The sequence below is a fragment of the Pipistrellus hanaki genome, assembly GCF_964339955.1.
Source record: "Pipistrellus hanaki genome assembly, chromosome: 1".
Classification (NCBI taxonomy): domain Eukaryota; kingdom Metazoa; phylum Chordata; class Mammalia; order Chiroptera; family Vespertilionidae; genus Pipistrellus; species Pipistrellus hanaki.
The window spans coordinates 200,740,406-200,755,534 of NC_140503.1; the positions used below are offsets into that span (position 1 = coordinate 200,740,406).

The 15,129-nt window shown below is 39.6% G+C and overlaps 1 protein-coding gene across 3 annotated transcripts; it reads right to left on the minus strand.

The window, feature by feature from the left end:
- Positions 1 to 3: 3 nt before the first annotated feature.
- PACRGL (parkin coregulated like) lies at positions 4 to 13,417 on the minus strand. Of its 3 annotated transcripts, none has more exons than XM_084898683.1 (10): positions 13,087 to 13,417; positions 10,642 to 10,708; positions 10,232 to 10,392; positions 8,130 to 8,197; positions 6,448 to 6,538; positions 5,239 to 5,373; positions 4,656 to 4,763; positions 3,656 to 3,736; positions 1,169 to 1,388; positions 4 to 569 (listed from the first exon to the last, which is right to left on the minus strand). In XM_084898683.1, the coding sequence occupies exons 2-9, from the start codon at positions 10,691 to 10,693 to the stop codon at positions 1,332 to 1,334; spliced, it is 753 nt and encodes a 250-aa protein (XP_084754809.1). In that variant the 5' UTR covers positions 10,694 to 10,708; positions 13,087 to 13,417; the 3' UTR covers positions 4 to 569; positions 1,169 to 1,331. The 3 variants fall into 3 exon arrangements, with proteins under 3 accessions (XP_084754809.1, XP_084754811.1, XP_084754810.1); XM_084898685.1 differs by having other exon boundaries at positions 13,261 to 13,409; XM_084898684.1 differs by having other exon boundaries at positions 13,102 to 13,409.
- Between the last annotated feature and the right edge of the window lie 1,712 nt (positions 13,418 to 15,129).

The window sequence follows — 15,129 nt, forward strand, 5'->3', positions numbered from 1 at the left end:
CTGTATCTCATAGGTCTTTATTCCAACAAATTTTATAATTACTAGATTAACAATATTTTTGCTTATGGTATCTTTTAGATTGTAGGTATCTTTAGCTTAGGTGGCGCTGAGTGCAATGAGAGAGAGTTAGAGCGAGATTAGGGCAGGCAGACGTTGTAGCTAATATGACCCGAGGACGTGACAAGTGAGACCTGAGGAAAGAGTATACCAGGCAGGGACCCAGGAAGCACATAAGATCTGAAGGAAGACGAGCACTTCTGCAACTACGATGCTTCAGAAATTATTTGCATTCTTTTCAGTTACAGCTGGAGACTAAAGTGAGATTGCCAAGAGGTCACTCCAGGTACTGGTTTCCTCTGATGCTTCTGGAATATGCTATCACTGCCCCTATGTAAGAGTGACCCCTCATGTCCCTTGGATTTGGTGCGACGACTCGTTTCTATGGGCTCCCTTCTTGCCCTTGAGGTGTAAGGTCTTATTCCTTATTCTCTTATCTGTTTCTCTTCTCCTCCTTCCTCTTGGATATGATCCAGAGTCAGCTTCTACTGCATCAACACCCAGGACGATGCCTGTAAATTTCAAAAGCCTTTTAAATTTAATTCAATATAAGCAAGCACAAAATCACTGACTGCATAGAATGAACATTTTACTTTCTGAATCTCTTCATGTACTGAATTCAGACTATGAAATACAAAAATAACATTTGTTTAATACAATTGACACCTAGAGTTTAGATAGTTTTAACGAGTTGTCATAAACAACATACTTTTAAGAGAATTTACACATTAAAAAAAATTGTTAAATTAGAATACTCTGGAAAGAACTTTTCCTAAGCATTCTACATTATAAAAGATATTTACAAATAATAATAAATAGTGAATTCACAAATGCCCACTATTTTAAATTTCCATAGCCTTGATAAATATTAAATCCAGAAATGGCAAAATATCTAGAAGTAAAGATACAGCTGTAAACTGATTGCAAAAGGGCTGTTATAAACAAAAGGCACTAGAAAATAAATACGAATGCTTATACCATAAACCCAATAATGGCTGTTGACACAAACCATATAAATATGAAAAATAAACCCCACAAAACTGTCCTATTATAGAACCTCTTAAATTCCTTTCCACTATTAACCATCCTTTTTTGCTGTGGAATAACTTACTGTGATTCAGTGGAATTGTGCATATTCATCTGAAACTAGTAAATGATGAATGGTGGCTGTGGTTACAAAAGAATAGCCTGCAGTGAACTGAGTCGGCCCCACAGGTACCCACGGCCAGCGTGTAACACCTGTCACCAGGCAGGAAGATCTGTCGCTCCCTTCTTCAACAACTTATGGAGCAGTATGTTGGAATCTTAGCTTTGATGATGATAAGGCTTCCCTGTCAACAGAAAGAAAGAAAGCCCCGTTAGTATCGTGTAGACTTCCCCTAATAATATTATATTTCCAAAAGCATGCCTCAAAAAGTATCCAAAATTCAAACGGGGTAAGAATAGGATGATGAAATGAGAAGAAGTGAAACTTTTTTTCTGAGTTAAATAAACTGTAGATTATCTTTTACTGTTTTTAAAAAATATGTAACCATAGTAGTTAGCAATCAGACCACCAGCATAAATTCAGTCACTTCCTATCAAATCCGGGGTAGTTGTATCTCTGTGCTGCAGATTCTAGATCTTTTGAGGGGGATAACAGCCAAACCTTCCTCTGAGGGGTGTAGTAAGCATTAAATGATTTTAATGTCTAAAAAGTACTCAATAAAATATCCAGAATGTAATATTTCTCCACATATTCAATAAAGATAGGTGTGTGTGTGTGTGTGTGTGTGTGTGTGTGTGTGTGTGAATTATGTACCTAAGACAAATGTGCATATCAACTAGAAAAAAAAACACAAGCTCAGAATGAACTACTCTCCATTTAAGGTGGGTTATAAATGGATTAGTTGTAAGAAAATGACACTGTGACTATCTGTAGCTGTTATTGTTTTTCCCCCAGAAGTTGAGTCTTTCCATTATTGTGATATTTTCAGGCCCTAGAAGTGAGAAACTACCATATTGAGAACATTTTTTTAAAGACTCATCTCTAAATATTTAAATAAAGAGGAAGGAAAATAAACCTTTACGTTTTAGAAGGGGAAGAAGAGCATCCCTTACTTTCATGAAGAACTACAAAGTATCCAAAGCAAGTACAACAGTCATCAGCCCAGGGAAACACTTTGATATGTGATCATATGTTATGTAATAATTGATGGAATTGTAAAGAACATTTGCAAATACATCAATTACTGTTAAAATCTTACGTAAGATATTATGACTTCAAAATCTTTGTTTATTCTGTATTAGCATGATTCAAAACAATGAGTCTGAGCAGCAAAAGAGTTACTCCCTTGCTAGCTATCTGAGACCCCGGATTGATCAACTACACCCCAGGTGTTCCCCCTCCAAATCTTACTGTGCTATTTCTAAACTTTATGCACAAGCTATCTCCTCCTCTGCAGGCACATCCTGACTTACTGGACCTGCCCCTTTCTACTTGCCCCTTCCCCACACCAGTCCACAGAATGTGTGAAGAACACCTAGGAAGAGTTTCAGATTGAAAAGCTATGTCATCAATAGCAGGCATCTGTTTACTTGCATTTCACTAGAAATTCATTTTCCATTCTGGTTCTCAGAGCAGCAAACACATATGCAAGCAATACAAATTTCTCTTCTGCTGAGGACAGACACGGGGTTGGCTAGGGGACGGTTTTGTGCATCACCACAAGGAGTCTGAATGCTAATTCTCTGCCTGGGACCCAGAAGTTGATAAAATTGAGTAAAGTAAGTAAAGCTGAACTAAAATATCTGCCATTTTAAACTATATGATCTTACACATTTCTTCATAATTAATTCCTTTTGAACATTCCTAGAATGAGACTAAGTTGTGCAATGTTAAGATAATCACATGTAACTCTCTTCACTAAGCTCCAATTAAATGTAAGCTCCAAATCAAAATGGGAACATGGCTTTATGGAAATATTTGCAAGACTACATTATCTGAACACTTCTTTCAAAAGATGAAAGCTCAACCTAGTTATTTGATAGCACACAGATAATGAAATCCCCTACATTCCCTCACCTTTTTGCCAGTTAAAATAATTAACTGAGTTAGCCCTGTGTGCTGCACACACACGTGCTTACGTTCCAGCAAGCGTGCACTTGCAGACATATCAAAGCCATTTGGAAATCTCATTTCAATCTTTGTTTATGGGAAAATTACAATTTTTTTAGGCAGAAAAGATAGCAAATGAAAGGAAAAGTACTCTTTCTTCAATGAGCTCTCTACATTAATCCTGCAGTTTTATGAACTTTGAAATGGTCAAAGCAAAGACACCCCAAATAAAGAAAACAAGCTGTAAAGCTGCCTCACACGACTGCCACACAGTAAGCACAGAGGAAGCATACAGGCCCTGTGTTCACACAACCCGGGGCGGAATCCCAATACTCAGAAGCCTGCGGCCCAGGAAGACAAATTCATGGATATCACATGGATAGCACTATCAGCTCCACATGGCTACTTGCCAATGAAGAGGTAATGCATTATGCAGTCCAATTTGCAAAATGACTAAAGGTAAGAACACAATCAGGACTGAAGTAAGACTGTCCTACTTACACTTCCACCATGCTGCTCCAGCTTCTGCAATGCATTCGTGATCGGCTCTTTGAACCTCTTGTCCCTTAGTCTCTTGAATAGCTTTAAAAATAAGATTGGGGGAATGAAATGATTTTAAAAAATAGTAATATTTACCTTAAGTGTAAGTAAAGCTTCACTAAAAAGTAAGTTAACTAGAAATAATGTCACTGAACCTTTTCTGTATAAATACAAACAGTACAAACACCACTTGTTTTAGGCTTCTTTCAGGAAATATCATTGAAATAGATGCCACTCTATTTGCTGGGGCAATAAATCCATTCATTTAATTATTTCTAATAATGCCAATCCTATAAAATATTCTACAATGTGGTATCCAGAGTAAGTTTTCTATGACATTGCATATTTTTTCCATTTGGTAACTTGCAAGAGCGTTTGGAGAACCATGATGAAAAGCTAAGCCTCTAAACACATGTGCTTCCAATAGTAAAAATGGGAAGAGACAACAAAGAGAGCATCTACATGAATAACTGTAAAACAGTGAGAGGGCAGTGAGACTAGGAACCACAAGAGCACGTGTCCCTAGGTGTGTCCAGAATGGGCCTCTGACTGCAGGGGGAAATGACTGGTGTGTACAGGTGAGAGAGGAGAATCACAGAGCAAAGAGGGAAATCACACAATGCAAACTGTGGTCCCCCCAGTACTCAAAAGGGGAGATAAACTCGGCTTATACATCATAGCTAATCAACATGGCCTGATCCCATTACATTGCTCATTAATGTGGGTGCATTGCATCTCTAAATTCTGCTCATGTAGGTGCTTTCCTCTGAAAATGTTTAAAGAGTACCCTCTCCCTAGTAAAATGTTTCATGCACCACTATAATGATTTTGGTTAGGATGATGAGTTTTTTGGTTTTCTCTTTTTGAGGTTTTGAATCATTTGATGCCATTACTTTATGAAGAGATAGAGACAATGCATGATACACATTCACAGCTGCTCTCTGATCTTTTCAGTACTTACACTGGTAAGCAGATGTTTCAGATGGTCATTTAGAGAAGGACCCACGACGACACTCAACTGCACCAGAGCATTCAATCCCCTTTCAAACACTTCATCATCCGAATGGGCCTGTGAAGGGTTAGTTGGTCAGGAGTATAGGGATAGGAAGGGAAAGAAGAGAAAAAGGAAGGAGACCTCAGGAGAAAGGAGAAGCCGGTGGGGGGAGGGAGGGGGGGGAAGAGAATGAATATTCGCATTAGAAGATAATCAACCAAACCCAGAATTTTAAAAATAGCCTTTAATGCAGGACATGTAGAAGCAACACACAAATTTTCAGCTTGACTGAAACATTAAGATCTATCGCAGCCTGCAGAAAGACTGCTTTGAGGTTCATTACTGTCTCTAATTACTCAAAATGCCCCATTTTACTTTTAGTACATCCTCTTAACAGTGTTTGCAAGTAAGTAATCATCTGGCCCTGAAGAACAGTGACCTAATTCTGCATACACTTCAAAATCACAGGTAAAAAGCTAATTTGCATATAATTTGGAAGACATAAAATATCTTAAATGGCCAGAGAAAGTCTAAAGAATAAAGCACATACCAGAGCCGCCTTCAGCACAGGACTCAGTCTAGGAAGCAAAGGCACAGTTTTTTCAGGAGCATCGCGGACCAAGAGTAATTCTCTAAAACCCTCCTTTGAAACAAAGGTGTATGGATGTTTCGTCTCTCTCAGACCCTGCCAAAGACAACACAAACAACCCACATGATTATGCTAATAAGAAAAACTGAAGCCTTACTCATGTAAATGAAAATCAAGTTTATTATTATTGTTTTCCTAATCACAATATAGAATTTCAGTAATTGCACTTTTAATTAAACAGATAGATTGTGGAATAAAAGACATATAAGACAGAAATGATCTTTATCTACAGAAAAAAAGGGAAGGAGGAAGGGGGAAAAAGAAAAACAATAAAAAAATGAAAGAAAAATAAGGAAAAAAAGACATGCAAAAAATGTATATATTTTAGGGCATTTTAGAAAAGGAAAGAAAGGCAGGGAGAAAAGAGAGAAAAGGGAGAGGGAGGGAAAAGAAATGTAAACAAAAATAAAGAGAAAAGGGAAGAGAAAAACTGGCTAGGATTCTAAAGGCATTTGGTACAAACTCAAACACTGCCTGAAAGCACAAAGATTAGTCTACAATGTGTATTTATAAACACAACTCTATAAATGCATAATTAGTGGACCCTTTACTCTGATTTTACAATTTGTTTTCCTGACACAAATGTTAAATAATATAAAGGAACCTATCTGAAGTTTTTTTTTTAAGAAAACCTATAAAAACATCTCCATGATGTGTTATTTTAGATGTAAAAGTAGGCAAAATCCTGGAAATTCTACAACATAACATTAAGTAGTTAATAAGAATTTCCTAAGAAATACAGTGTTAAATAGGACTGGTTGTACAGAGAGACCAACTATTCATTGTTATTTGATGTAGTTATTTAACCCAATGATGTTCTCCTAATTTGACTAGTTCAACAAAAATCTTCCTCCATATTATGATTCTAAGTATTTTTATACTTGGAGTTAAGTATGAATATTTCAACCACTTACCTACAAATCCCTGTAGATTAATCTCATGTTTATAAATCTGATTAGTTTCTAATAATCATCTGCCAATTATATTTAGTTATTGTTTAGCTCTGATTTCAAAAGTGAAAAATGAGATTTACTGATGAGTTATAAGTTTTACTGCAATTGTAAGAGATTTTCCCCCATAAAAACTCAGGAGATGGGAGTATTGATTTACCTCAGCTAAAGTAATAAGAAGAGGATCAAAGGAAAGATTTTCAGGAGGAGAGTCCCACTGTAATCTGTGTTTTACTGAACCATGGACCAACCTAAAATATAAAACCAGTGAATGTAACAAGAACAATATTTATCTATACTAAAATAGAAACATGCAAGTTGCCATACCTACATTACGCCCACCAGCCACACCCGCCAGCCAATCAGGAGTGAGTATGCAAATTAACCCAACCAAGATGGATGTAGCCATGGAAAGATCAGGAGGCTTGGGTTTCCCCAGCAATAGAGGAGGCCAAGCTTCCCGCCCTCCCTGGCCAGCCCTGGCCTCCACTCAAGGCTACAAAGTTTCAATTGTAGAAGATAAATAAATCACAACAAAAATGGAGGCAGCCATGGAGAGAGCCATGAAGAGAGCAGGTGGCTTGGGTTGCCCCCAGCTATGGAGAGAGATAAATAAATGTCAGATACCAGGGCCTCTGCTTGGGTCACCAGGGGGGCGTGGCTGGCCTGCAAACCACCACAGGCCCCTCGCCCAGGCTGCCCCATGCTCCAAGGGAACCCCCACCCTGATCCAAGACATCTTTCAGGGCAAATCAGCCAGCCCCAATTCGTGCACCAGGCCTCTATTCTAACTAAAAATGAGTAATATGCAAATTTGCCATCATTCCAACACACAATATGGCTGTCCCATGAGGTCAAAGATGGCTGCTCCATGTGGACACAAGATGGCCACCACAAGATGGCCAACAGGGGAGGGAAGTTGGGAGGAGCCAGGCCTGCAGGGAAGGACAGTTATGGGGGAGGAACCCAGACCTGAAGGATAGAGCAGTTGGGGGAACCAGGCATATAGGGGAGGATAGTTAAGGGTGATCAGGCCTGCAAGGGAGGGCAGTTAGGGAAAATCCCTGGCAGGGAAACAGTTAGGCATCAATCAGGCTGGCAGCGGAGTGGTTAGGGGCAATTAGGAAGGCAGGCAAGCGAACAGTTGGGAGCTGGCAGTCTTGGATTGTGAGAGGGATGTCCGACTGCCCATTTAGGCCAGATCCAGGGGTCCCAGATTGAAGAGGGTACAGGCTGGGCTGAGGGACACACACTTCCGTGCACGAATTTCGTGCACCGGGCCACTAATATGTATGTGTGTGTATGTGTATGTATACACACACACACACACACACACACACACACATATATATATACACACACACACACACACACACATACACACACACACCCCTAATATGCAAATTGCCCCTCCACCAGGAATTTGACCAGGGGGGTGGGGCCAGCCGGCCAACCTCCCAAGTCCCTTTCCCTCCAACCAGCCCAGTCTAACCCCACCATGCAAAAATTAATGCACTGGGCCTCTAGTAATTATATAATAAGCAGTGATTATTTAAGACATAGATACTCTTTTTGGAATATAACCATATTAGTATTATTTTATAATATATAGGAAACCATGACTTCAAACCTATTATATCTATGGGTAATTCTATTTTGGAACTAAAATTATTTTCTTTAACAATGTCCCAGGATACCAACCCATTAGCCCCAAAGTGTAAGTCACCTTTAGTTCAACATCCCTTGTAAATAAAACTTGCAATAAATTTAAACTGAATACCGTATTGATCTTACCCAATTATTTGTAATAACATGGTGAGTTATAACTTGTATTGATTTTACCTGCAAGGAATACCACCTTTAGAATAAACAGCTGCAAATGCAGAAGGGGCTCGTGACTGTTCACCAAACTGAAATAAAATGTGACACAAAACAGTAAATAACACATTACGATCACCTCCACTTTGTGATATCTAATCAATTTTAATTCTGCTCAGGTCAGAGGCAAACGAACACCCTGACTTTCAAGCCATTTCCAACTTTCCAGTGCATCATTCTACTCAGCACAACTGAGAAAATTTATCAGTTCTCAGGACTGAACACACAAACACACTTTCTGTATTTTCTTTCACCCCTAACTTGTTTCAGAAGGCGTGAGGATGCATGAAACCATACACATAATAAATAAAACATAGACAAATACAAATATCATAAATATAATAAGATAACATCTTTCCATCCCCTCCCTACTGTAACTGTCCAAAATGAGAAGCAGGTGGAGAACGTGTTAAGTGAGGGAAAGCATTATTTGTTTTTAACTCTCAGCACATTTCCTACTTGTCCTCCAGCTAATTATACATGGTCTGGATGGTCAGAGAAACTGTCATTTCTCAAATGGCTTTATGTCTCCATAAAAATTAAAGGCTTCCATTGGACAGGGGTGAGAGAGCTGGAGACTGAGCGAGACTCTCACAAACATAGGACCAGGTATGTATGCTTAGATATGTAACTTCACTACTTTTAGTTTTGCTATATTACTAGTACCTTAAGAATAGGTTAATTCTGGACCTACTCAAAAAGGCAATTTAAGAGATGATCAATCATAACAGTTAAACAATCACAGCAAAAATAGTTTTAATTGATCAGAGACTTAAAGGTACCAAAAGTAAATATTTTACAATATGGTACTTTCATTATAATCAAAAGAAACAGTTGTTTAAATTACAAAGTAGAAACTTATTACAGATGAATAGCTACAAACATTTTTAATAATATGCAGTGACTCAGAAATATACAAGCTTAAGTTCAAAATTAGTCCTTTGCTCTCTAGTAAAATATGTTTTCAGTAAAAATAGATATGAAATTTCATTAAAATAAAATGCCATAATAAAAGATTCATTTGCAAAGCCCAATCCATAGTAGTATTCTGTATAGTAATTCACAGCAATAATAATATTTCATTCATCAAGTTATAATTCCTACTAAGAGAAATATGTTTTAAAGATTGTTTTCAAGTAGGAAGTAGGAATCATATCAGATAAAAAAAATTAACTGGAAAAGTGTTGCTTACATTGGGAAAAAAATTAAGACAAATTAGGGCTGCAAATTCCCTCAATTAAATATGGGGGGAAGGAAGCAACAGCAGGAAGGTATCAGAGAATTCTTCAGGGTTTCAATTTCCTGGCCACTGTATAGGTTCTAGAAAGAAGCAAAGGAAGACAGATCCTCAAACTATTTTTTGTTTTTCTTTTCTAAGTCAGATAATGTCCTGTGCCCTTGCATACTTCCATTATATCCTTGCTTAGGTATTTGCTATGTTTTACCTGCTGTCAAAATCAGAGTATCAGCTATCCTCATAATCCCTTTCAAGGGCTGAAACCACTATCAGAGTACCGTATGCAAGGTTGGGCCAAACACCCAGGAGTGTGGCACGGATGTGTTCATATTTGGATAATTCTTTAATCTATACACAATTACATATTTTTATGTGCCTAAATCTGATGTTGGTTAAATCGCTGTGAAAGGCAAAAGGGGGCTAGTACTATAGTTAGGATTTCTGGTGGAGCAAATTTATAGACCACAGAAAAATGGTTAGAGACCTTTATGCAACTATGGGAGCATATAATTCATCTTGTAGCAATTAAGTACAAGTTTATTCCTTGGTATTAGAAAGTCAAATAACCATAACAAATAAAAAATAAAAAATAAAGCAATTTAGTTTGTATTCTAAAAACTCATCCAAGAATGACAGAAGAGACCAAAACTGGTTACACCCTCTCACCTCCACTCCCATATCCTCTCCATTCTTCACCATCATTATCATATGCCCTTCCTTCAGCACTACCTCAAAAGAGACTGAAGACATAATTCAAATGGTTCAATAGTGAGCCAACTGCATACTACTTAGAAAAACGTACTGAGTCAGAAATTTCTTTTGTACTTACTGGGTTAATCGTTTTAGGGTTAAGCTTATCACTTGGTCGAGGATGGACTTTTATGGCAGCATCTGGAGAACTGGCTGATGATGAGGATGAGGATTTGCTTCGTTGAACTGTAGTCCTAGGCTTTCTCTGTGGACTTGAGGATGTCCTTTGATCATCATTACCTAGAAAACAAAACAAAAAAACAGAAAATCAACAACAACAAAAGTGTGTGTGTGTGTGTGTGTGTGTGTGTGTGTGTATATATATATATATATATATATATATATATATATATACACAAATTGCCTAATATGCAAATTGCCCCGCCATCAGGGGAAAAAACTCTAAAGGTCACCCCACATTCCTGTGTGTAACAGAATGTATCATTAATATAAAGTTCACCTCTTCCTTTAAAAAGCCATGCTGGGTACCTGTCACTCTGCTTCTCAGCTGTGTGTCTCCATGGCACTCTGATTTCTGCATTGCTTCCCGTCACTCCTGCAAGTTATAGGAAACTTGATGTCACAAATTTTTAAGAAGGGAAATTCACTAACAATATACAGACTAAAGCAGAATAGAGTACAAAATACAGTAAAAGATAATAGAGAAAAGCTATGGTAAGGAGCAAAATGCCTGGAAAGATTAATGAGAAAAATATTATATAAATTTCAATAACATCAGTAACAGCAAATTAAAAACAAGATATAAAACAATGTATAAAAGTAAACATTTTTTTCATTCAAATTATCAAAATACATTGTTAGATACTCAGTCACAATCTTCTAGTTATATGTAGAAAACATAGACTACATTTTTGAAAGGAGTGGTGGGCAAATCCCCTATGGTAGGGGTGTCGAACTCAATCAGAGAAGGGGCCAAAATCTAAAATCCAGCCTAAATCGCGGGCCGAATGGTTTACTGAACAGTCATAAACTGACAATGTCATAAACTGACAGCGGAGTGCAGTGATGACAGCACGGTACGGGCCACATTGCAAGGCCTGGCGGGCTGGATTTGGCCCGCGGGCCTTGTGTTTGACACATGTGCCCTATGGTCTCCATCTTCTCTGGCTTCTAAATTTCCCAAGTTCTAAATAGCAACACCTGCACATCAAGTCCTACTTTGCCAATAACGTAACGAACTCTCCTACTCCATGCATCACAAGCTCCTTATCCTGAACATAACCAAACCAGAGGTTATCACACACATTTAATTATAAATCCCTTGTTAATTCAAGGTACCACCAGTAGTTTTCTGGTCCTTCAGGCAGAAAAATTTTGATGGTTGCTGCTTCTTTCTCCTTTGCTTCCTACACTCAGCCCTACAGATGTGTTCAACATGGTGTAATGAGGTACAGTTCTGGGCTCAGATCTCAGTTTGCATCTCATTTCTACCGATTATGAGGTTTATGAATTCAGGAAGAGTATTTTTCCTAACCTTGGTTTCCTAATCTCCTAAAAGGGAGAATCAAATCAAGCTGATCAGGGCTGTTGTTGAATAAACATGATCAGATATCAAGTTGCTCACCAGCGAAGGGTGGTTCACCTCTCCTTCTTCCATATTTACTTTTTTTCTGTTAACGAAAGAGGCCTAGTTCAGAGACTATGATTTCCTGATTCACCAAACGATTTCTAAATTTAAATCTCTACAAAGGAATCCTCCACCACACACACCCAGACTCATAGCCAACTGCCTGCTAGTATTTCTAGGCCCGCCTTCAATCTCAAGATCCTTCCTATTTCTATTTGATTACTCTCTTTCCTTGCAGAACTTTCCAATTATGCTTAATTCATCTTATGCTCAACCACCCTTTTGAGTGCTTTTTCACTAAATAACATAAAGAGGGCAGTGTAAAGGAGTAATATTGGAAGAGAAAAATAAAGAATTGCTTTGTTTTATAAACGGTACAAGATCTTCATTCCTTTTTAAAAATATATTTTTTATTTCAGAGAGGAAGGGAGAGAGGGATAGAAACATCAATGATGAGACTCATTGATTGGCTGCCTCCTGCACGCCCCCTACTGGGGATTGAGCCCAAAACCTGGACATATGCCCTGATGGGAATGGAACCGGTGACCTCTTGGTTCCTGGGTCTACACTCAACCGCTGAGCTACACCCAGCTGGGCAAAATCTTCATTCTTTAAAGATAAAGATTCTAAATAGATTCTAGAATCCACAAATCCACTTAACCAGAACACCTAAACTATGTCACAATATCAGAGAACAAAGAATTCAGGCTCCACTGTAGGGCCCTCACTTTTCCCTTAGGTTTCCTTAGCTGCTGCAAATGATGTACAGAGGCTGCAGGCAACTGTGTCAACCCAAGGGAAGCACAGCCCCTCCTCCCCCTATTGTTTAGGACAGCTCATAAATCCCATCTCTTTCCCTACATGCACTTTCTTCCACACCCCGCTTTGAGACCACCGCACGAAACTGCTGGCTAAATTCTCAGGGGCAGACGCCACCACATTATTTCCTATTTCCTAATGTTTAGAAAGTTCCAAAGGTGTAATAGGCACCCCAACTAAAGAAGATGCCATGTCCCATCTCTGAGGTTCCTTAAATCCCACCGTACAGCGACAGAGCCCAGGATCCATCTTTCTCAACCCCTTTTGACCAAAAGTTAAATTAATGAGCCAATATTAAGGGTCCTAAATTCGCTTTCCAATTTCTTAATTTCTTAGCCTCTCCTCCTCCAATACCACACATCTATTAATACCTACGATCAATTCAGGGTCAGGGTGTTGTCAGAGTTGGAAAATGAAAATAAGGGTGTGTTGGGGGCCGGGGGCGGGGGAGAAACAGATTTAAAAAAAAAAGGGGAATGGGGAGAAGGGAAAGGCAGCATTCATTTAAGACAAATGAAGGCTATTACGGGCTAAAGTCCGACCCGGAAGATTCCGGGCGCGCTCCCGGCTCCCAGCGTCACCAGGTCCTTCGCAACGCGGCGCGGCGGCCCTAGCAACAGGCCAGGGAGGAAGCGGTTCGGCCCGGAGAGACGGGCGGCGTCGCGGGATCCCCGGTCCCGGCTCCGGGGACTCCTTCCTACCGCGCGTCGCTCCCGCTGCGACCTGCACACCCGCCGCCGCCCCGGATGGGGCTTTGGACCAGCGCCCGCTCGGCCAACAGCCACGGTTCCCGCGGCCCCCGGCCCGAGCGTGCGGAAATCGCGGCTTCCGGTGGTCTCCCGGTCCGGTGGCGCCGCGTACTGACGTCAGACGCACGTTACGCACTCTCAGCCAATAGCAGGGAGGCCGCAGGCGCGCGGGCGGAAGAGGGTTGTCCTGGCAACTAGACGCCGGAAGTGAGAAGGGCAGTTCCTGAGCACAGGCGCTCGCTGTCAGGTGACCGGAAAGGCGCCAGGTGGGGGGTGTTTGGGGGATCCGGGGCGGGACGGAGCGCAGGCACCCTGACCCCTGCATTGCAGCCTCTCCCCAGTCCGAGAACTCACCTCTCACACTTCTCTGGCAGCTCAAAATGGTCTGTGTCCTCCAGGTGTCTTGACCTAGGTCGTCTGAGAGCCCAAATATGCTATTGCATCAACTACACGATGCATCCATATTTTAATAATGAAAAGCGTGTGGGTTTGTACTGCAGATAATTTTAATAAAATTGACGCTGCATTCCCCTGTGATTGCACCAAAAGCAATTTGGGGAGTCATAGTAAAGAGCCCATGCTCTTCCTGACCTGTCCACTGCATTTCCTTCTAGAAGTCCTCTGCCTTAGCCAACATTTTTTTTTTTTTTTTTTTTCCTCAGGTAACAGCTAATTATACAACTGGTGTTTTCTGAGCAGCCGGGGAGCTCCATCCTTGTTACCTGGATTTCTACCCCTAGAAGCACCTTCACTAGAATGCTTCTCGCACAATGTAGTGAGGACTCAAGAAATGATCTTCAATAAACGAAAGGATTCTTTATTTTCTTCAATGTTCTGCGAACCTTGCGACAAATCTATGAGAGAGAGAGAGAGAGAGAGAGAGAGAGAGAGAGAGAGAGAGAGAGAGAGAAAACATCAATGATGAGAGAATCATTGATTGGCTCCCTCCTGCAGGCCCCCCACTGATGGAGCCCTCAACCAGGAATGGAACAGTGACCTGGTTCATAGGTTGACATTAAACCACTGAGCCACTCCTGCTGGGCTATCTTAACTTTTAAAATTTATTATAATGTATTACCTATCTTTCCCACCAGACAAATTGTTTCCTTCACTTTTCTATCCCCAATATTTAGCACAATGCATGTTTAACTTAACAATGATTTTTTTAAAAACCAAAATAAAAGAATAAATGATCCTATTTTTAGCTACTTTCACCTCATTATCCTCTTGTCCAGCTTCTTCAATATTTGTTCTATCTACTTTCTCTTCCTCACTTCTAGCATCACCCATATCAGCCTTAGCAGCACCTACCTTATCGTCATTTGCAAAATAAACGTGTTCTTGGCATTGTGATTTTGTCTGGATAGCATGTGATACTGTTGGATACTTCTTGGATATACTAGTTTGAGAAACCTGTGAGACACCCAGTTGACTGATCAAAATGAAGGTCACAGTTCCTTTGTTAATGGCTAACTTCAGGACTAAAGTGTAGCCTCTCAGGTGCTATATTATCCCTCGATTAATGCACTGTCCCTGTAGTTTCCTTTACTTTAATAGCTAGCCCCTTGGTAAATAAAATTGTTCTATTTTTATATCACTACACATATAAAGTTATGAACTAGATATATCTAATGAAATTAGAAAAATCAGATTTTTTTTCTCATGCCTCTTTCACTTGTGAAAATTTCTTGATTATATTCAATTAGTCATCAAGCATTTTAAAGTAAATATCAGAGGTATTAATTACTTTAAAAAGAAAATCTGTTCCTTTTTTGTACAAATTACAGACTGACTGATCATTCCCAATTATCAGGAAATGAG

Bases quoted from the DNA above. Each gene is read 5' to 3' on its own strand.
- PACRGL (XM_084898683.1), bottom strand. From the start codon at position 10,693: ATGCAGAAATCAGAGTGCCATGGAGACACACAGCTGAGAAGCAGAGTG. The intron at 6,539-8,129 runs GTAAAATCAATA...TTTATATTTTAG, and splicing joins AAAGGTGGTATTCCTTGCAG to GTTGGTCCATGGTTCAGTAA. The intron at 1,389-3,655 runs GTAAGTAGGACA...TTCTGTTGACAG, and splicing joins TGGAGCAGCATGGTGGAAGT to GGAAGCCTTATCATCATCAA.